General features: G+C 41.7%; 1 protein-coding gene across 2 annotated transcripts in view; it reads left to right on the top strand.

Moving 5' to 3' along the window:
- LOC103181001 (myosin-IIIb) overlaps positions 1 to 22,137 on the top strand; it is a 70,319-nt gene that overhangs the window by 33,350 nt on the left and 14,832 nt on the right. Inside the window, exons 7-24 of one of the 2 annotated variants that reach the window (XM_007897185.2) lie at positions 2,149 to 2,251; positions 2,983 to 3,108; positions 6,330 to 6,438; positions 7,510 to 7,629; positions 8,690 to 8,790; positions 9,326 to 9,412; positions 9,496 to 9,561; positions 10,535 to 10,648; positions 12,273 to 12,384; positions 13,006 to 13,052; positions 13,596 to 13,661; positions 16,497 to 16,616; positions 18,145 to 18,230; positions 18,625 to 18,672; positions 19,528 to 19,575; positions 20,170 to 20,261; positions 21,282 to 21,440; positions 21,657 to 21,787. In XM_007897185.2, the coding sequence (XP_007895376.2) occupies positions 2,149 to 2,251; positions 2,983 to 3,108; positions 6,330 to 6,438; positions 7,510 to 7,629; positions 8,690 to 8,790; positions 9,326 to 9,412; positions 9,496 to 9,561; positions 10,535 to 10,648; positions 12,273 to 12,384; positions 13,006 to 13,052; positions 13,596 to 13,661; positions 16,497 to 16,616; positions 18,145 to 18,230; positions 18,625 to 18,672; positions 19,528 to 19,575; positions 20,170 to 20,261; positions 21,282 to 21,440; positions 21,657 to 21,787 (1,735 nt within the window). Of the gene's footprint in view, positions 1 to 2,148; positions 2,252 to 2,982; positions 3,109 to 6,329; positions 6,439 to 7,509; positions 7,630 to 8,689; positions 8,791 to 9,325; positions 9,413 to 9,495; positions 9,562 to 10,534; positions 10,649 to 12,272; positions 12,385 to 13,005; positions 13,053 to 13,595; positions 13,662 to 16,496; positions 16,617 to 18,144; positions 18,231 to 18,624; positions 18,673 to 19,527; positions 19,576 to 20,169; positions 20,262 to 21,281; positions 21,441 to 21,653; positions 21,788 to 22,137 lie in introns of both variants that reach the window. The other variant, XM_007897184.2, reaches the window with a different exon arrangement.

The raw sequence follows: 22,137 nt of genomic DNA, 5'->3' as shown, positions 1-22,137 counted from the left end.
TTTTGGAATGGAATAAGGGAATCAGTCTCCTCTGATTCCATTTCTATGCTCTTCCCCCATAACCTTTTACATCCGTCAGTTTAGCTCAGTTAGGAGCACTCTCACTCTCTCACTCAGGCTGTGGGTTCAAGCTCATATTGGGACTTTGAGCTCACAATAAAGGCAGATGCTCTACTGGTTGGTGATGTGGGGAGAGGAGTGAAGAATGCTTAAGGATCCTGTTACACTATATGAAAAGAGAAGGGTTTTCCCCTGATGTCCTGGCAAACAATCCTCCAGGTAAATTGGTCGTTCACTTCATGGCTGTTTGTGGAAACTTGAATGCACTAAAATTGGCTATTGCATTTGCTGATCAATACCCAATATTACATTTGACAATAACAGTTAATAACCCATGAAGTGCTTTGAGATGAGAAGGAAAACAAATGAGCCTCTTTGACCGCTGTTCAGCAACCCTTGATGGATTTGTAACCCTTTGTCTCGACCATGCCGTAACTCACTACACCAGAATTAGAAATGACGAGAGCAGCGATTGCTAGTGCCTGGCGACAATAAAGTGAGCGCTTGGGAGATTCAATACGTGAGCCTCGCACTTTGGACCAGCTCCACAATTGGCTAACAAATTGCTTTCTGCTTCATGCTGAGAGGCCTCAGTGAATTTAATATTTGATCCCAATGATTGTCAAGTTGATAACTTGCCACCTCTAAGAATAATAATAATATTGCTTGCATTTGACATAGGGTCTTATGTCTTTAAGACATCTCAAAGCACTTCACAGAATATACTGTAAAGTGAATTGACTGTATATTCTGTGGTGAAACATGGCAGTCAATTGTGCACAGCAGGTCCCACAAACAGTCGTGGATTGTGCGACTAAATTATTATTTGTTTTATTTTATTTTTGAAGGGATTATTACTCCCATAAAAGCGATCCGATCAACAAACAACTGGGTTCCTACTTACTGCTAGGTAAACAGAGGCATGTATAGTAAGGAAACTTGCCTAATGGTTTGCCCCGCCCGGGAATTGCTTGCCAGGCAAGTGCTCTAGCAATTAAACAGAGCTGAAATGGAATAAATACCTTGTCTCATAATTCCCAGTGTGTCTTGCAGAAAGTTGAGGCAACTTAATTTAAGTTAGGTGTGAGTTTCAGTTGATGTTTTATCCCCTTAGTTTCATCATCCTTTGATGTCTGTAAACAGTTTTGAATTCTCCCCCTCAGTAATTCCTTACAAAGGTCATGATTGTTGACCTTTGAGCTCAACATTCTCAACTGTTCCACCCTTTTACTTTTATCGTGTTGCAACAGGATGTGTTTACTTGGATGACAATGTGAACTTTCATACTAGAGTTGAGCCTCGATTATAGTGCAGTGTTTGCGAGCCAGAAAATCCCAACATGCGCTGCAGCAAAGTACAACAGCAGTTTTCACTGCACCTGTGCTCCCAATGTGTAAATCCCTCTACAGTTTAAGAGCTCTGAGACGCCATCTGACGTGAAGGGCACTATATAAATGCAAGTTGTTGTTGCAAAAGAAAACTGCGGTGGCTTCCGGGTCATCGGGACAACTCCAAGACCCCTTCCTGTTTTCTCTGGAAAGCAGGAAATGAGGTCTTTGGCGACACGATGACCTGAAAGTTGTCCATTTTAATGTGAAAGCCCCTAATGCTCAGTGAATGGGGTTCAAAGTACAACAATGCTATAATATAATAATCCAATCCTTACATTTGATATGGCACCTTTCACATCAGGAGGACATCTTCAAACTCTTCACAAGATATACTGTAAAATGAAATGACTATGTTTTATAGGCGAACAATTTAAATGGTGCTTAAATAATAATAATAATAATAATAATCCCTGCATTCTAGACATCTCAAAGCGCTTCACAGATTATGCTGTAAAGTGAATTGACTGTATATTTGTGGGAGAAACGCGGCAGCCAATTGCACACAGCAGTGTCCCACAAACAGTCGTGGATTGAAAATGACCAATTTACTATTGTTTTTGTTTTTTGGAGGGATTATTATTAGGGGTTAAAAAGAAGTGCTTTACAACAGAGCCCTGTTTGGATTTCAGTGTTTTAGGTAATGAGCTATGGTTTTATTTTCTTTCCCATTACTCCCATCGCACTCTGTCTCTCACAGGTACTTGAATCACAAATATGGAAACAAAGAAACCGTTCAGCAGTGGGGCACGAAATATCATGAGGTGTGCAATGCCATGGACATGGTTGGCTTTCTGGAACAGGTAAAAGCTTCATTCCAGAAACCTCTTGAAGATCACTTGATATTTAAGTTGATGGTCTCCGGGACTTTGATCATTTAATTTTGTATGTGAGTGAAAAGTAGAGGTTCCAAAAGCATGGGTTTAGTCGCAAAATGAAGTCAGGTTCAAAGTGGGATTAAAAAACGTTTAATATTAACCTTGCATTTCATATAGCATTTTATCACATTGCCGGGACATCTTGGCCTTCACAGGAATTTACTGTGAAGTGTAGTGTCTGCATTTGAATGCAACCAATTTTCGCACCTGAAGATTTTCATTTTCGACTGTGCCTTCGGTCAACTACCCTCCCTTTCCAGCCCAGCGTCAAGCTCCACCTCTCTGTGACGCAACCTGTGTGAAGCTGCGCTCTATAAATGCAAGTTGTTGTTGCTGTTGGGTTGTGCACAGCAATATCCCCCAAACATTGAGGATGTGGGAATACAATGACAACACAAAGTTGCATTTACATTCACACAGGTAACGTCTCAGAGCGTAATTTGATAGAAGGAGGTCTAGAAGACCGCAGATGCATTGATCGATTTCCGGTGGGGTTGTGGGGCACTGCTTAAAAGGGAGATGAGGATTGCAAGGAAATTAGATTAAAAGATCTGTCATGATCTAATAAAAGATCGGAACAGACTCAGTGTGCCTAATTCCGTTACTATGTCAATAGTAAATAATCTTAGTTCCTTGTTTTTTGTCCTTGTTTCTAGGAGCAAGTCGACATGTTGACGATACTGGCAGGAATCCTCTCACTGGGCAATATTGTGTTTGAGCCTCAAGACACTGGGATCCTTAAAGTGACCAATGAGTCAAAAGGATGGTTGAAAGCTGCAGCTGTAAGTAATAATAATCCTTGCATTTGAAATAGAGCCTTATCACGTCTTCAAGGCGTCTCAAAGCGCTTCACAGAATATACTCTAAAGTGAATTGACTGTATTTTGTGAGCGAAACACAGCAGCCAATTGTGGACAGCAGCATCTCACAAACAGTCGCAGATTGAGTATTCCTTTATAGTCAAAACTAAACCATGGCAAAATAACCTGCAATTCTCGCATGGGCAGGGGAGATCCTGCTCCTGGAAAGGAACTCAATTTTTGCTTCGGAAAACTTTTTGGACATGAAATCCGAATTTTGCTCCAACTGAATCGCCAGTGGCTGGCAAAATCCCGAGCATCCAATATAAACAGAGTTTTCTCCACGGAACGACAGCATCGGTGAGAAGTGGTTTTGATAGGAAACTGAATGTGACATGGGTTGATGTACCAGTTAGGCAATTATATGATTTATGAAGATAAGACTATGCGCGTTTTACTTATTGTTGGAAGCCCTCTTTCATCCACGTTAGATAATTTGTGTTTTCTCTTAGCAAGAGTTGAATTGCTGAGGGTGATTACATACGCTGCGGTGCAAAAGGTTTACAAACTGGCTATTTTTATCAGAAGTTTATGGAACTCCTGAGCCAAGGATAACATTTAACAGCTGCTTAATTGTCTGAATGAGCTCATTCAATCTCTTGGCATGCTGCAGCATAACTTCCCTGGAGTCTCGTCTTTTGCTTTCACACTTAACATTTACATAGAAACAGTTTCAGGCAGGAGTGAAAGACTGGATCCATTTGGCCTCCTTGTTCAGCTTCTCATAAGATTCCTCCAAGTCTAATAACCCTGAAACCCTAGAGTTTGGGTTTGGTATTTGAGTCACATTTTGAAAGTACCTATTGAGTTTTGTTCCAGATATTTATTGAACCATATCAGAATCCGAAACAGAACACGGTGCATCAAGACACTTGCCATGATGGATTTAAATCTATGCAGTAATAAAGTGATTCTGAAATGAAGGCCAAAGCATCAGAGACACGAAATGCACATTGCAAATAATTTCCTTGTGACACGACGACAACAATTCACATTTATACAGTTTCTTTCACGTCGGAAAGACTTGTCAAAGTGCTTCGTTTCAAACGGCTGACTAGGCACCAGCCTGAAGGGGAGAGGAAATGTAGCTGATAGTGCTGTCAAAGAGATTGGTCTAAAGGTTTTAAAAACAGGGAGGGGCGAGGTGGAGGGACATCTGGAAGGAATTCCAGAGAACAGGATCAAAATGTCTGAAAGCCTGTCCTCTACAGCTGAGGCATATCGGGGTGGAGGGAATAAAGCGGGCTGATATTTTCTGAGTGGAGGGAATGGCTGTGGATGTAGGGTCAAAGAAAACCCTTGCTGGATAGTTGTGGTGTAGTCTATGGTCTGCGGTGAGTGAATGGATTAGACTGGATGTCTCTGTGGTCAGACTCTGCCACTGTCATGAGTTCCATGATTCTACCCTGCGTGAAGGGCGCTATATAAATGCAAGTTTTTGTTGTTGGCTGCATATCTGACACTGACTACTAGCTGCCTGGGTGAAGTAATCTGAAGAATACGCCAGCATTAGTGTACACCATTAGAAAATGAGAGGAAATAAGTCTTGAAATCTTGGTGATTTTCCAAAGAAAGCCGCCATCTTGCCAGTACTCAGCCTGGCAGCTGGTTGGCTCGGTTGGTAGCCTCTCATCTCCGAGTCAGAAGGTTGGTATAACACCTTTCACATTAGGAGGACGTCCCAAAGCTCTTCACAGGATCTACAGTGAAGTGGAGTGACTGAGTGGAGGGAGCAGCTGTGGAAGTAGGGTCACAGGAAACCCCTGCTGGATAGTTGTGGTGTAGTCCATGGTCTGCAGTGCGTGGACAGATTTGAACACAGCAGTGTTCCACAAACAGCCATGAAATGAATGACCAATTTTATTGGGGGATTGTTGGCCTATTCTTAATTTGGGCTGCGAGTGAGAGGGGGCGGGGTGGTGCAGTTTACAGTTTTAACAACCAAGGCTAGTGTTTACATTCGATTCTGGTGCGTGTCTTTTATTAAATCTCGATTGCTACAAGACGGATGTTTAATAGTAATTAGTGTTTAATGGGTGCTCCTGGTTTTGTGGATACTGTATGTTGCTGATTGATAAATGATGCTCTTTAGTACTCTTGTCATCTGATGTTTGCCTCAGCAAATGTTATTTTCTAGCTGCGTGAAGCATTGCCAGTGCAGATAATTGGCATAGGAACTGATTGTTGCCCGAAATGGAGCCAGATTGATGTAAGCCATGCAGATAGTTACTGAAAGCAACACTTGTAATAGTTACAGTTTTTGTACTTTATTTTAAAATAGATTTGTGTTTTTCTAAGGCTAATTTCATAACGGAGGTAATTAGGTATTGGAATAAGGGAAAGCTGAACCTGGTTAATAAAATTAAGTTATATTAATTATAATAATAATAATCCTTGCATTTGGTGTAACGTCTGTCATTGCCAGGAGCACTTCACAGGATTTACTGCAAAGTGTAGTGACTGTGACAGTGCTTGGAGGCACTGAATTCCACAATCCCCACAACTCTCTGACTAAGAGAATGACTCCTGATTTCAATGATAATTTTTACATAATGCTCTCTTGTTCTGGATCTTGCAATCGTAGGAAAGAGTCCCTCCTTATGGTACTTTAGCAGTTCCATTTACTATTTTGTAATGCCTCGATCAGATTATCCCTCAAGAGAATATAGCACCAGTTTCCCCATTCTGTTGTATAATGGGGGCCTGTTGTTTCATCTAAAAATACACAGTCGCTACACTTTGCAGTAAATCCTGTGGAGTGGTTTGAGACGTCCCCTGATTTGAAAGGCACTCCCATCAAAATGCAAGGATTATTATGATATAAGTAAGCCTCTTCAATCCAGGTATTATTGTGTGGGCTGCGCTGCACGGCATTCAAGGTCAGCACATCACTTCTACGCTGTGGTGCCCACACAGTATTCCAAATAAGGTCTAATATTACACAATCATAAAGACAGAAGTCACTGGGAACACTCAGCAGGTCAGGCAGCATCTATGGAGAGAGGAAAGCGGTTAATGTTTCAGGTTGATGGCCTTTCATCAGAGTCCAGCACCTGCAGCAATTTGCCTTCTGACATTTATACAATGTCTGATATTGTATACAACTGTAACACCATTTCCTTTGTCTGGTTACATTTTCTCAGGGTCAGTTTGGCGTCGAGGAGGAAGATCTGTTGAAGTGTTTGATCTGCACACTGGCAGTGACTCGAGGAGAATCCATTCAGAGGCACCATACCAAGCAGCAAGCTGAAGGCAAGAGCAATGACAATAATAATAATAATCCTTACATTTAAAATAACGTCTTTCACTTTGTGAGAACTTCTCAAATCGCTTCACAGAATGTACTGTAAAGTGTAATGTGTAACTTGTGGGCGAATGTGGCAGCCAGTTTGTCCTCACCGATAGCTATGAAGTGAATGACCGATTTTTTTTTCATATTGACGGTGAATAACTCCAGGATTTTCACTCTGTGAAAAGTTTCTCAAAAGTTCCTGGTCTGTGTTTCCCCCCCTCACCATGTGTCGAGGCAGATCCTGAGGCGTGATTTGTTTTGCCGGCGGTCCCAGCCTCTGGAACCCCACCCGGGTGTCCTCTCTTCTGAGAGTCTGGAACGGCAAGTGTTGTTCTCTTACTCAACTGTGGGGATGGCTGTCATTATTCAGGGTCCACCCGAGCACCCTCTGAGCAGAGATCACTGAAAGACTAACAAGAGTCGTAACCATTAACAATATTTGTTTTTTCTCCGCTTTAGCCTGGGGACGCGAGTGTCAGTTTTGGTGCCTTCGCTGCTACCCCAACTGAGACTGTCTACCTACAACTATAACCTGTTGTAACGCAGTGTTTCGGATCCATAAAATGAGTGCTTTTCTATGCCCGTTCTGCAGATAAATGGCTATTGGTCCCACTTCAGATGGTCAGATTGCTGTTGATGTCACTTCTGGTGCTAACTGGCCGTCTTCCTTTGCAGGCGAGAAGTGAGCAGGAAGCAGGTCTAATGGTAGAACCTCTTATAAGAGCGGTTATGGCTTGATTGGTTGCATGGCCAGCCATTTGAAGCCGCCAGTGCAGGCTTACAGCCTACCTGCCCTTGCACTGTAATGAGTTGTGTTATAAACGACATTGAGTTGTAGGTATTTTAGCCACTATGTGGTGAAATCTGATATCTTTCTGTATATATTCCTGTATATATTCTGGGTTTGGAAATCGCTGACAAAATGTGGGCAGGAAGGGGAGACAAATAACCAGCCAATACTGCTGCTATTAAGAGAGATCATTCAAGTTTGCGTTGATGCCATACAGTGACCTTTTTGACTTGTGTTCTAGATGCCAGGGACTCGATTGCTAAAGTAGCGTATGGCAGAGTTTTTGGTTGGATCGTCAGTAAAGTCAACCAGCTTTTAGCTCCTAAAGAGGACATGGACACTGTGGACCTGCAGGAGATAGGTAAGCAGTGAATTTAATTCTGTGCCTTTCAAAACTTTGGGAGGTAATTTGCAGACCTAACAAAATGTATTTCAGAAACCTGAGGGAGAAGGAAATAGAGAGGTACAGGAGAGGGCATTCATTATAAATAATCCTTACATTTGGTATCGCACCTTTCACATCGTGACAATGTCACAAATCGCTTCACAAGATATGCTGTAAACTGCAGTGACTGTGTGCTTTAATGGACAAGCATGGCAGCTCGTTTGCACACAGTAATGTCCCACAAACTGCCATGAAGTGAATGACCAATTGTATTTGATGGAGTGTTGGCCAGGACACAGGGAGAAACTCCCTCCTCTTTTAGAACAGTGCCATGGGACCTGAACAGGCAGACAGGACCTCAGTTTAATGTCTTATTTGAAAGAAGGCACATCCAATAATACAGCACATCTCCAGTACTGCATTGGAGGGTCAGCTTAGACGATCTGAGTTCCAAGTCTTCAGGTGGAGTTTAGGATGAGTAGAGGCTGGTGTGGAGTGTGAACACCAGCACGGACTGGTTAACCCGCATAACCTGTTTCTGAGCTGTAACATTCTGTTACTGGCAATACTGATAGATTAGCCAGGATTAAATGTGTCTTGCTCTTTCCAGCATTCAAATGTGAACCTCGCCACCTGAGCAGGGTATATAAACAACTTTCAATGTTGATAATGGATTTTTGAGTCCCTTCTCTTTTCCCTTTTATATTGCTTCTGTTCAAATGTTTATCCAGGTCCCGTTGTTATAGTCTAAGCTTTCTAAGTCACTTGAGGCAAAGCATTCAATTACTCTCCACGTGATAGTTTTTTTCCAACATCTGCCTGTTAAATATTTTAGTAGTGATGGTGAATTTATTGCCCCTTTTTACTGAAATGGTTATGAGAGGTCATAACTAATTGGTGTGGACGCAAGTTGGTTGTCTTTGATGATCTAATGTGTTCAGCACATAAACTCCTGAACCACCTGAATGTCTCTGGTTTGAGCCGCTCTATAATGCTCTCCATGTATTGATGAATTGGTTTAATTTTTTATTGACAGGTATATTGGACATTTTTGGCTTTGAGAACTTTGCAGTTAACAGGTACGAGCAGATGTGCATTAATTTGGCAAATGAACAGCTTCAGTATTTCTTCAATCATGTAAGTAATCGCAAAGATTGAAAAATAATTCATAGTTTGTACATTAATTATGTATCAAATAATCCACAGCCACGTCCTGTTATGACGGTGCCTGAAAGTCCACTGAGTCTATTCTTTATTTTGAAGTGAAAGATCATACAAAATCATGGCAAATACTTAAATTCAATCTTAATTTTTTTTCTAAATTGCTATGGAATCCTAATGTGAAAGACGCTATATAAATGAAAACTGTATTCGGTTGTATTTCATCTTGCCATGGGATCTTTAACAACCATCTGAATGGTTAATGTTTCATCCGAAGGACAGTTAAAGTGGAAAACCTATTACACCCGTGAATAAAAAGAATAGAATTAATTCCCCTTGTGTTCACCCCCATTAACAACAACAAATTTACATATATATAGTGCCTGTCATGTCGAGAGAACGCCCCACATTGGTGAGATGTATCAATATTGTTCACTAGCGTGCAACTGAGTTTTCACTTCTTACGCAGAAGTCCTCCCAAATTAAGTGCAGTTTTGTTTGTTTCCGACAGCACATATTTTTGATGCAACAGAAAGAGTACAAGCAAGAGGAACTGGAATGGAAAGCCATAACTTACAAGGATAACAAAGAAATACTGGTAAAAGTAATGTTTTAACACTTGTCAGATTACTCCTTGTTCTGCTAGTCTCTTTTACTCATGTGTATGTTCTCTCCCTGCAGGATCTTTTCTTAGCAAAGCCACTAGGAATATTTTCCCTGCTGGATGAACAAAGCACGTTTCCACAAGTAAGATATTCATCATCATTGAAGAGAGGGCAAAAGCAGAGTAACTATTCCACACGTCCATTACTTTGATCTAAACAATTTTCAACAACTACTTGAATAAATAGAGCCCTTCACGCAGGGTAGCATCTCGGAGGACTTAGCAGTGATGAAGCCTGATGTCAAGGAGGGGCCGGGTGGGTGCTGGCGGTGGGGGAACCAAAAACCTCGCTGGATGGAATAATGGGGGGAGATCTGGTCTGGCAAAACAGAGTATCCGGCTAAGTGTAATTACGATGCTGGTGCTGGCAATCACAGGCTTTTTCCAGTCCTGAAAACAGTCACTACAGTAAATTCTATGAAGTACTCCGTTCAGTGGGCTCCGGCCTGCTCCATGTCTCTCGCCTGACCTGCCCTACCATCAGTGGCCGAGCTTTCAGCTTCTGTGCCCCCACACTCTGGAACTTCATTCCACAGTCCCCTCGCTTCCTCCCTTGCCTCCCTCAAGGCTGGTCTCAAGACCCTTCTCTTCGGTCGTGCCTTCGGTCGCCCTCCCACCTCTCTGCCTTCCCTCACCCCACCCCTCCTCCATGCTCGGGTCCTGACCCCTGATTGTCCAGCGCCTTGAGACGTCCTCCCAAAGTGAAAGGCGCTCTATAAATGTAATTTTGTTGTTGTTAAGACGTTTCGACTACACAGGAGGCTATATCAGATCGAAAGATTATTATTCTTAATATTTATTCTTTTCATTGAGACTTAATATTTTGATGAGCAGATTACAGTCCCCAAAAAGGATTGGCTATGTTTTTGATACCTTAACCAGGTAATTGTTTTATGCGAGTGCACACACATGCATACATGTGGGTGTGTGTACCTTTTAATTTATCATTTGAATGTGTCAAAATACATCTGGGTGTTTGGAGAAGTGTGTTTGGTTTCGAATTGCACCCCGGCCAGGTTTAACAAGTGTATCTTGTGTCTCTATGCGTCATTCTAGGCATCTGACAAGACATTTGTTGATAAGCTTAACACCAGCTTCAAAGGCAATTCATGCTATAAAATAGACCGACGTCGCAGCCCAGCCTTCACAGTGATGCACTACGCAGGAAAGGTGTGTCATTTATGTAAAAAAATGAATGTGAGCTGAAAGAAATGATGCGGGGGTTTAGGGAGACTGTATGTTGTCCACTCAAGTAAAACTTTGTCAAGCGCTTTGAGGTGTTTTGACAACGTGGTAAAGTGCTATTTCAAATGCAAATATTATTATTATAAATGATGATGATAATAATAGAGCACTAACGTTTCACCTCCTGAGTTTGTGTCCAAATGCAGCCCAATCCAGGTATGGAAAATTTCCTTCCCCTCTGCTGTGTGAGGTGAGTTTGTGACGTCTGTATCTGGATGGCTGGCAGAATATAAAATAATTCTTACATTTAATATAGCGCCTTATCACGTCACTGAGATGTCTCAAAGTATTTCACAGAATGTACTGCAAAGTGGACTGACTGTATTTTGTGGGCTGTGTATTTTGTGGGCAAAATACAGCAACCAATCGCGCACAACAGTGTCCCAGAAACAGTCGTGGATTGAGCGACCACATTTGAATTTGGTTTCTAGGGCAAACAAAATCCTGTAATATTGTAGTAATTGTTAATCTCATTCAGAGAGGCTGTGGAATGGCTAATGTGTGAAGCAGAAACATTCACAGCAAAGTGGGTGGGGGGAAAAAAGTTGAAATCTTGGGTTAACATTGGTTCCTCCCCAGCCCACCCTCGGCTCCCACCCCCATCTTGGGTGGCCATCCAGCATTGTGAAGCACTCTGAGATATCCTGCCGATATGAAAGGCTTTATATAAATGCCAACTGTATTAAGGTCCCTAAATATCAACACACATCCTGGTCTTTGGAAGTAGGTAGGTATGTATGTTTTGTAGATGTTAAACCATTTCTTATTTAGGGTACCGAGTAATCCAGCAGGGACACGTGTTGTGTTTGTTTTAATCTGTTGTATAACCAAATGCTGCCACAGATCTCAAGGACACTCAGACTCTGGTGTTTAACATCTGACCATAAATGCTCAGAGTATCTCCTCGGAAGCATCTAGTCAAAAACCAACACAGTCTCCATTATAAACATTAGTCTGGAATGTCAGGCTTTTACTCCAGATAATTGAATATCACCCTTAATGATATTCATAATCTTTGCATTTGATATCACGTTGATTAGACTTCTCAAAGCGCTTTACAAAATATATTGTAAAGTGAAATAACTGAGGGTGAAATGCGGCAGCCAATTGCCCTACAAACAATTGTGGATTGAGTGACCAGATTTTAAAAAAGAAAAAAAAAACCTTTTTAGAAAAAGGAGGGTTTATTTCCACCGGAAAATAATCCGCCAATCGACCAACAACCAGGTTGCTACTGACTGCTAGGTAAACAGAGGCTTGTGGAGTAAAAAACTTGCCTAAGTTTTCGCCCTGCCCGGGAATCGAACCCGGGTCCTCTCGCTTGTGAGGCGAGTGTGCTCACCATTACGCTTCAGGATTCCAAAAAGGAAACGTACAGAAATACTGGCTTCTCAAAATAAGGCTGTATTTAAGAATATGTCAAATTATGGAATGCTGCATAAAAAGAGTAAATGTTGACCCAGATGAAAATTCTCCCCACCATTTCTTAGAGGCCAGTATTACAAAAAAAAGTATGTTGTTGCTGAACTTGTGCCCTGTGTCCCCCCAGGTCCTGTACAATGCATCAGGGTTTCTGGAGAAGAACCGTGATACAATTCCAGCAAGCATTCGAGGGCTCTTCATTAACAGCATCACCCCTCTGCTAAGTGTACTCTTTTCAGGTAACTATTTCCAGCGGATCATTTCAGATTGTTGGCAGTAAGCAAATGCTGGACTTGGTATTGTGATTTTTTTTTAAAAAAATGTGTCCTGAATATTTGCATTGCGAGTAAAGTGCATTAAACTTTAGATTTCATGTGAGATACAAACAGTATTGATGACCCGAATCCAGACAGGCAAATGTAAGCGTTTTGCAAGAGGTCATTAACCTCCAGCAGGTCTGCCTGGAGAGATGATGTGCTGCACTGTGGAATGAACGGTGGGACCTGGTTAATTTCTCCCACACTTTACTGAGTTACCAATATAATATTTACAAATATACGGTTAATTCACTTTACAGTATATGCTGTGAAACACTTTGAGATGTCTCGAAGGCTTGAAAAGCACTATATCAAATGCAAGGATTATTATTTTATTTATTACCAACATTGTGGAAGGAGCGTTGACTTTGAGATCAGAAAAGGAGGAGAAAAACATGCAGGTTTAGACAATTGGAGAGCAACATAACCTGCAGGCACATTGTGTTTTATATGTCTGCCACTTTGTGGCCTGGCCTTCCTTTCCGTTTATGTGGAAAAAATGCCATTGTTCTGATTCCTTGGGATATTGATTTGTAATTACAGCTACAGTTTCAAGAACAGGAACCTTGATGCCTCAGCAAAGGGCAAAGGTGAGTTATTTCAGATCGCTAGATTAGTTCAGATGAAGAAACCCCTTTAACCCATTTGGCCTCATCCTTCCAGAGTACGCATCCGACCATCATTCCATTGCAGCATCAAGCTGTTTTATTTAAATAATGATTCCAGTGTCCTCGCCTCGATCACCCTTCCCATCAACCTTTTTCAGTCATTAATTACCCTCTGGGTAAATAAATAGTTATTAGTGTCTGTCCTAAAATTGCCCTTTGCAACTTTAAACCTGTGCCCTCTTGTCTAGACTTCTCAAATGTCTTGGTGTGTTGCTAAAATACCGTTCATGTTTGCTTTTTCAATCGTATGTTAAAAAATTGTATCCCTCAATAAAGGTGCATGGAAAGATATCTCCTTTCACCATGGGAGAACCCTAATGTCTAATCTTTGCCATTAGCTCATTCCTCATTGCTCTCCTCTGGCAGTTCCCTTATTTCACAACTGTATTGATGAATGAAAACAATTCCAGCTGAGAGTTAGAGCGTGTGAATTCATGTTCTGCATATCTTGCTTTGGTTTTCCAGTTAGTACAAAGAAATGAAGACAACTTCAACAGCACCAGGAAGCAATCTGTCGGAGCAAAGTTTAAAGTATGTGTGAATCCTGCACTTTATTTGTTTGCATTGTGATCAAAATTAGGTGCAACTTTTTTTTATGAAAGTGTTTTGTTCAAAGGAAGCGAGATACTGAACTGTTGCACTTGTCCACAGGAAGCTCTGAGGCCAACTTCTGGGCTGGCTTGTTTTTTAGCACAATTTTTTGTTTGTCGGTGTGCGTTATTACAGTAGCATGATCCAGAGCTTTTAATACATGGTCTGAATGTTAAGACATTGACCTCTATTAGCCTAAAAAAGTTCATCTCAAAAGTTCCAGGGGAAGCAGTACAAAGTTACAGTTTAGGCAACTGAGGACAGGATCTTTTAAAGACTAAAGCATCAACACTGCTTAAGATGAAAACCATAAAGACTGCTTTGCATCACCTTCACCACATGCCCGCTTCCGTTTCTACCTCACACTAAACACCTCTTTTACCAACTCTTGCCTTGACCTCTCAAATGCACTCCTCACTGGGGGTCTCGCCAGCTCCACCATCCAAAAGATACAGTAAATCCCAAACAGTCATCGCTCATTTCTCACACATACCAAACTACATTCCCATCTCTCTAACTCTGAATGGATCGACTTCAAGGTTCTCGTATAAATCTCTTCCCGCCCTATCTCTCTGATCTGCTCATTCTCATCTCCTCAGCCTGGTCTCTCTGTGCCCACAATCTTGGGACATCCTCTCGATGTGAAAGGTGCTATATAAATGCAATTTGTTGTTTTTGTCGTCATCAGGCTTTCACCTCTGTTATGCAATTTGTTCACCCAATCTCCTGGTCATTTTATTAAATGTTGGAGTCAGAGCAGAAGTGAAAGCTTGTCATCACTGACAAATTGCATTTATATAGTGACTTTCATGTTGGAAGGAAGTCCCAAGGCGCTTGACAGTCAAGGGTTTGCAACCAAGCTGGAGGTTGGAATCAAGAGGGGTGGAGGAGGGTAGATGTCCGAAACCCAGTCGAAGAGGAAGGTTTTGAGACGGGCCATGAAGGAGATCAGCAAAGGGGTGAGGGTGGGGAATGTGGGATGGATTTCCAGTGGATGGGACAGAAAGGCTCAAGGCCCAACTGCCAGTGGTGGAGCGGGCTGGGCGGGGGACGTGGAGCAAGCAAGTACATGTCAAGCGGATAGAGTGGGCAGGTTGGTAAATGTTTAGTGGATCGCAGAGGTAGGGAGGAGCAAAACCGTGGAGGGCTTTAGAATGAGAATGAGGATCTTGAACTCAATCCTCTGGGGGATGGGAAGCCAGTGAAGCCGGGCGAAGATGGGATGATCAGGTCACAGAGATGAGTACAGGAGAGGACGGGAGTGACAGAGTTCTGAATAACCCGCAGCTTGTGATTGGAAGAAATGGGAAGTCCGTTGAGCAGGGAGATCGTGGCGGAGGTGGGCAATGTGGGGAATGCATGGCACGGATGTGGTGTATAGAGGGCAGTTGAGGGTCGAACAAGACGCCAAGATTCCGTACTGGCTCGTTGAGGGGGACAGTGCGTCCGTGAACAGTGATCTGATGAAGGAGGTGCTGACGGGACTCTAGCAGGAAGGCCTCGGTCTTGTCAATACTCAACTGGAAAAAATTGGCTCTGATCCAGCATTTTATGTTTGATCGACATTCCATCAGAACAGCAGTGGTCCTGGAGTTGAGGTTGGAAACAGTGATAGAGTTTGTTGATATTAAAAAGGAGAGGATTGAGGACAGAGCCCTGGGGAACACCTGCACGTGATTCTTTTTTGTAATGCATTTTACATGTTTTAATGACCATCTAAATCCTGAGCTGTTCGTACTCAGGGTGAAGCTGGCCGTGCTCTTGCTCAGGAACTGGCATGTTGTCTGTGATGTTGAAATGGAAATTCTGCTGTTTCGTGCCCCATTTATTTTGGCTGCAGTTTATCATCAAAGAGATCGGGCAATCCAGCACATTGAGCAACAGTATCAGCATTCTATCTCTCTCTCTCTCTCAAATACAGCTTAACCCTACAGGTTACTACACTGACTTTGCAGAGTTAAAATACAATTACAATAACAATATAATGTTTAATAGTCTTAATTCTCCAATGTACAATCAGAACCAGAACCTTGAAATCCACCAAAGCTACAGAATGAACTCCTGTTGCTTTTTAATGTTGTTAAGCTGTTACAATCATCCAACCATGTTTGGTTTTAAATTTGAGGAGGAAATTTTCCTGGGCTGTGAGAGTGGCATTAATTTCAAGTATTAATTTTATTAAACCATGCCATCGCTGCCAGTTCTATTGTGTGAGTTACAGCTTGCCGTTCCTCTTTTCCCAGGAAAGACGTGGTCTAGTGAGATTTGATGTGGTTAATTATCTCATCCTTCAGGCTTACCTAAGGCTGGGGACTGCTGTGTCTAACTTCACTATTAGCTGAAACACATGGGACCCGGATTATATTTTTGTTAAAGCATTGATCAGAAGGTTTGTGGTAGAGAGATGGGAGACAGACAAATGGAAATTTCTGTAGATTTTAACTGATTTGGTTGTGGCTTTTTTGACCTGCTAAATGCCAATTCTTTCGGTGAGTCACAGAGCTCTGAAACACTTGTCTAATTTTCCCCCCACTTCTAAATGTCGGACACCAGAAAATGCACCATCGGGTTGTTTTTGCAACATTAGTCTTTATGAGATGATGGGATATTAAATGTGCAGCTCAGAATGTTCACATCATAGTTTTCTTTGGGATGTTTAAACATATGAACTAGTATTGGACTTGGGGTAAAGTGTAGGATTTCAACCTGGTTGTTGTGAAAACTCAATATTTCCCTCTAAATATAGCACTGACAGGAACTTTTTGTCTTTTGAAGCACTCTCTATCGGTGCTGATGGAGAAGATGTTTGCAGCAAACCCACATTTCATTCGCTGCATCAAATCGAACACTAATAAATTACCCAGCCAGTTGGATAGCAAATTCCTGATGGATCAGGTAAGTCTTGTGACTTGAGTACAACCAACGGTGAGAGGAAATACCAATAGCAGAGTGCAGATGAGAGTTCTCATGCTATTCAGTGTGCGGTTCTGTGTGTTTGGAATAAATTGGTTTCTAGTATTGATGCTCCTATCTGGTAAAGGTTTTTGGTTGTGTCATTAATTTAGATTCCATTTGGCTTGTGGTTCCGCCGTATGTATGTTGCTAATAACTTGAAGCTTTCTTTTGGTTATCCTGTTTTACATTCCCCTACAAATCCAATTCGACCAACAAATACAAATTAACAGCTACTTATTTCACTGTTGATTACGGGATGCTGTCTGTGTAAATTAGCTGCCCCACTTGTGTATACAGTAGAACCCCCATTGCAACCAGGTCATTTGGGTCCATCAATCCAAATCTGCCTTAAAACAAGACTTCAGTATTGTGACGATACTTATCACACGACCCGTGGCTTCACTGTGCAGAAATCCGGGTTCTGTGATTTTTAAAAAAAAGGCTGAATTTTACGCGGTTATGTTGTCACGATGTCACTAATAACAACAAATTACATTTATATAGCACCTTTCATATTGGAAGGATGTCCCAAAATGCTGGACAGTTGAGATTTTACTCCTGAGCTAAGGGGTTGGAATCAAAAAGGGTGGAGGATAGGCAGATGGGGCATGGTCTTGAGATGAACTTTGAAGGAGACACATGAGCGAGGCGAAGGTTAAATACTAGCAACTAGCATGTGCCACTGCACAAGCATTATTAACTTATTTGCAAAGTTACATTTGAAAATTAATGAACTATTGTGGTAATTTCTACAAGTTTGAATTGAATTAAGGGATATGGGATTAAGGGATATGGGATATGGGAATAAGGCAGGGTTAGGTTATTAGCTGGAGTTAGATGAGAAGATCAGCCATGATTGAATGGTGGGGCAGGCTCGAAGGCCTGAATGTCCTAGTCTTGCTCCTACATGTTATGTTATTAATGTGAAATATTTGAAAACGCCCAGTGTTTTCGACATAAGTATACACAAATATGCAATGTCTGTTGTAGTCGTTTTCGTTTGGTGTGGCTCGTACAGTTGTTTGTGAACCACACGTACAGGTCAGTACAAATCTGAGTTTGACAATGCTGGGCCAGTAAGCATCAACACTTCCTTCACCTTCTTGTTCAGGAAGTTTACTCACAAAAACACAGTCACTGCACTTTACAGTGTACCCTGTCAAATGTTTTGGGACGTCCTCCCAACATGAAGGCTGGCGAACCAAAAAGATTATTAATTTTTATTAAAAGGGATGTTAGCGGTGACCCGATGACCCAAAAGTCAGCCTTTTTTAAACTTGTGTGTCTGCAGCTTAAATAAGTGAACTTGTGCTTTAATGAAGCGCGTAATAACCGGGATCCACAACATTCATTTCTAAGTAGTGTCATTTGGGAAGCGCATTTTCATCTAAACCTCCCTTGTGATCTAAATGTTTAGCGTCATTAAGCTTGTATGGCTGACATGCTGTACTGGTTCCGTTTGTTTCAGCTGCGATACAATGGGTTATTGGAAACTATCCGAATCCGCAGAGAAGGATATTCGTGGAGACCGCTTTTTGAGGAGTTTGCGGAAAGGTACAAATGCAGCAATAACTCTGGGGAGCTGAGCTAAGGCCTCACAATGTTGTTTTGTCTCGCTGAATTCTGCTTTGGGCAGCCATGGGTGGAACGTACATTTCATTCTCACTAACCCACTCAACGTTCAACTACATCAGAGCCATGAGGCCTGAAGCCAATTCTTAATGCCAATGGACTATTCTGATTGGCGTTGGGTGTGTAGAGCCTTTAGTATTGAATGATTGACCACACTGTGGTGGAATTCATTTTAGCCTAAAATGGATGTTGTTTTTATATATGGAAACTTGTTAATGTTTCTTCTATTGAGTCCTTTTCTCCATACACATGGGCGTGAGACAGGCGATGTAGTATGATGTGATCCAATATTGATCCTTGCCTTTTTTTCTTGCAGATATGGAATATTGCTCATTACCCCCAATATATCATTTACAAAAGAAAGGTAAATAAGCCCAAATCATGGAACATTTTAAATATTAAGGATCATAGCTAATATTTGCCTCTAAGATTCACAGTCACTACACTTTACACCATATCTTGTAAAGCGCTATAAAGTTGTCCTTCTGATATAAAAACACTTTTCAAATGTAAATTTTTTTTTAAAAAAAATGATTTAATGAAATAAGATTTACAAGTGTGATGTGAGCTGTAAGCCTCCTAAACTAAACAAAGCAGTAATCGGATGCACAGCTCCTTTTTACATGGAGCCATTGAATATTTTTTCAAAAAGTAGAATCGAAAATAAGTTTGCTTTTGAACATTAAAGGTTATTTTTGAACAACAGCATTTTTCTCCTCTTTCACTTTTTCTCTTTGTTCTACCATTCCTCCATTGATTTGTTCTCTCAAAATACAGTCCATTTAGTTTCTACCTTGTGGTGCACTGTGTCTCCCATTGCAGCAGAGATTGTTGTAAAGTTGATGTGTTATCCTATGCCTTAGGCACCTGAGTTGGAATTTAGTTTGCATTCTCTGGCCTGATAAACATTTACTTGCATCAGCACAGCCTGAATATGACTTCCAATGCCAGTTTCCGCAACTAAATGGAATCATTTGCACTAGCCATCAACTTTTAACTCCTCAAACTGCAGTCCTATTTGGATTAAAATTGCTCATATGAGCACATTTTGTTTTGTGGTAATGTCCCATGTGTTTTTTTTCTAAAGGAGAAATTACTTGTAAGACTTTAAAAGGGAAATTAGCACAAAATGAACACAAAATGCACTTTAGTCTCTGAAGAAATGCAGTGTTCACTGCTGACGCGTGTAATTAAGATTATCCTTCTCTGTTTTTCGTAGTTGCCTAGCTCTTCTCCAAACCACAGACCTGAAGGACTGGAAGTGTGGGTAAGTCAAAATGGATCCAGGGCTAGTATTACTGAGACCAGTAGTGAGTGACGTGCAGTCAAGATTTGTGCACATTTCATTTTGACTTCGTTATATCAGCAGTGGACTTGCATAATTAAGATTAAGTCTCTTTGTTTCCTTTTCCTTTAGAGCTGGCTCTTGTCTTGTGCCAAATATGCAATAGATACTTTCCTAATGACAATTGTTTTATTGTTGTTGTCCACAGTCTGTTGGTACATACCCAAGCAAAATACTGTCCAGATTACTGTAGAAATAAATGATAGCGGTGCAGGGAACTTTGCTAATCGTTTGAGACCAAGAGGGTCAAATGTCGCAGAGTGTTTAATTCACTGGGGTATTGGTCTGTAAAATCTCATTGTTCACTGTGTATTGTGCATCTTTTATAGTGTAAGGTTAGCCAATGCATTCTAACATAATGCAGTGTTAGAACTACCAACTACCATCTGCCGTTGCTGGGAGTTTACAATACTGCTGTCTAAATTTAGTGGGACCTAGGATTAACAACTGGTTGATTCACAACTTTATTACCATTGACGTTTAAGTGAACTGATCTGTTCATTTTTTCCCTCACAGAAAGACTCGCCTGTTCTTTAAATATTGGCATCAAGATCAATTGGCAAAGTGCATAGAAAGGCTTGATAAGGCTGCAATAATCATCCAGAAAAGTGAGTGCCAACAATTGGTCATGATTATTCTACTTGCTCTATGGGTCTGGTTCACTAGATTTTGTGTGTTTTGAGGGCATTTTGCTATTTGGCTTGCTTCATGTCCCCACCATAACCCTGCCCTACCTGCCCCACCACCAATATCCGGGCTTTCAGCCATTTTGCCCTGTCCTGTGGAACTCCGTCCTGGAGTCCCTCTGATTCGCTCGCACCATCCCCTATTTCAAGGCACATCTCGAAATTTATCTCCTTGATCACCCTTTCCCCTCCCCTCGGCTCCCACCCTCAGCTCTGATGCCCATCCAGCACTGTGAAGAGACTTGAGACATCCTTCCAATGTGAAAGGTGCTGTATAAATTTAAATGGAATTGTATTTTCTCTCCTCTTTAATATCTCAAATACTTGCAGTCATGGTGAGGGTGGGGTGGTTGGTTGACAGCCTGTGTCCTGACATCCACGATTGCCACTGGACATCAATTTTGTCAAACATTCCCTAAATAAACACAAATCATTCATTTTGTGGCTGTTTGTGGAAAACTGCTGTGTACAAACCGACTCCACCTTTGCTTACACATACACAGTCAATGGACTTTGCAGGGGAATAAAAACTGAAGATCTTTGAGAAGTTTCAATGTGATAAAAAATCAAATGCAAGGATTATTACCAGGTGTGGCAGCCAGTTTGCACATAGCAAAGTCTCACAAACAGCCATAGAACGAATGAGCTATTTATCTGGATGATTGTTGCCTAGGACTGACTTTCCCTTTTGGAATCAGTCATGGGTTTAACACCTCATCTGAAAATGTAGCACTCCCCCAGTACTGTACTGGATTAACAGCCTGGACTGGTGAGCTCAAAACCCCTGTCATTGAACACAACCTTAAACCCAGAGGCAAGAGTACTACCAAGTTGTTGCATCGAACATCTAAAACTATCAACCATGCAAAAATTAACCTTTTGGTAGGATGGAATTGGTCTATTTGACCATCTCTTGTGTATTTGTGTCTGTGTATTTTTCAGCCTATAAACAATATCGCTGCCAGAGCAAGTACAGAGCCTTGGTGGCTGAGATGCGGCGGCAGCTGGAGAGGCAGGAGGAAGAAAAACGACAGGTTGAATTAGAACAGGAAATGGAGAGGAAGAGGAAACAGGAAATGGAAACGGAATTGGAAAATGAAAGTAGGTGATCCCAGTCATCTTTACCATCTCTCTCTCTATCTCTCTCACACAAGGCGCGGATGTTATTGATCCAGTTGTTGACTAATCAAACGGTTGCAACAAACCAAACTGTGATGGTAACAAACCCACAACTGTCTGACTCGAAGGCCAGAGTTTGACTGGCTGAGCCAGGCTGACACTCGGCTGATACTTTTTCAAACGTTTGTTCTGTTGCAGGTCCAGTGACTCCTCCAGTTCCCCTTCCAAGAAAAAGGAAGCCCCAGCCTCGACCTCGTTCTCTAGCAGTGGACAAGTTCCGCACGGAGGTGCAGCCTCCGGTTCCCAGACCCCGGAGTAAGTTATTGGAGGTGCGTATCTTTTCCTAATCCATTTGTTGTGTCTTTAACAAAAAAAAAGTCCGTTCTCTCCACACTTAAATATCTAATTATCCTGTCCTTTAGCTTCTCAGTCCTGTGTGGTCGTGGGGAGGGTTACAGCTTGTGTGGTGGTGAGTGTTCTACTACGGGGGCAGAGGGAAAGGGCAGGTAAATGGGTCTGTAAGAATTGCTCTTAAAAGATCCAGCACAGGGACGATGGACTGAAAGGTCTCCTTCTGTGTTATAGAAGCAAGCGAGAGCACCCAGGTTTGATTCCTGGGCAGGGCCAAATCTTAAACAAGTTTACTTACTCCACACACCTCTGTTTACCTAACAGTAAG

This window comes from Callorhinchus milii, unplaced genomic scaffold (genome assembly GCF_018977255.1).
Source record: "Callorhinchus milii isolate IMCB2004 unplaced genomic scaffold, IMCB_Cmil_1.0 Scaffold1, whole genome shotgun sequence".
Classification (NCBI taxonomy): Eukaryota; Metazoa; Chordata; class Chondrichthyes; order Chimaeriformes; family Callorhinchidae; genus Callorhinchus; species Callorhinchus milii.
Note: the sequence above shows the minus strand (reverse complement) of the source record. Positions and strands in the feature narration are given on the sequence as shown.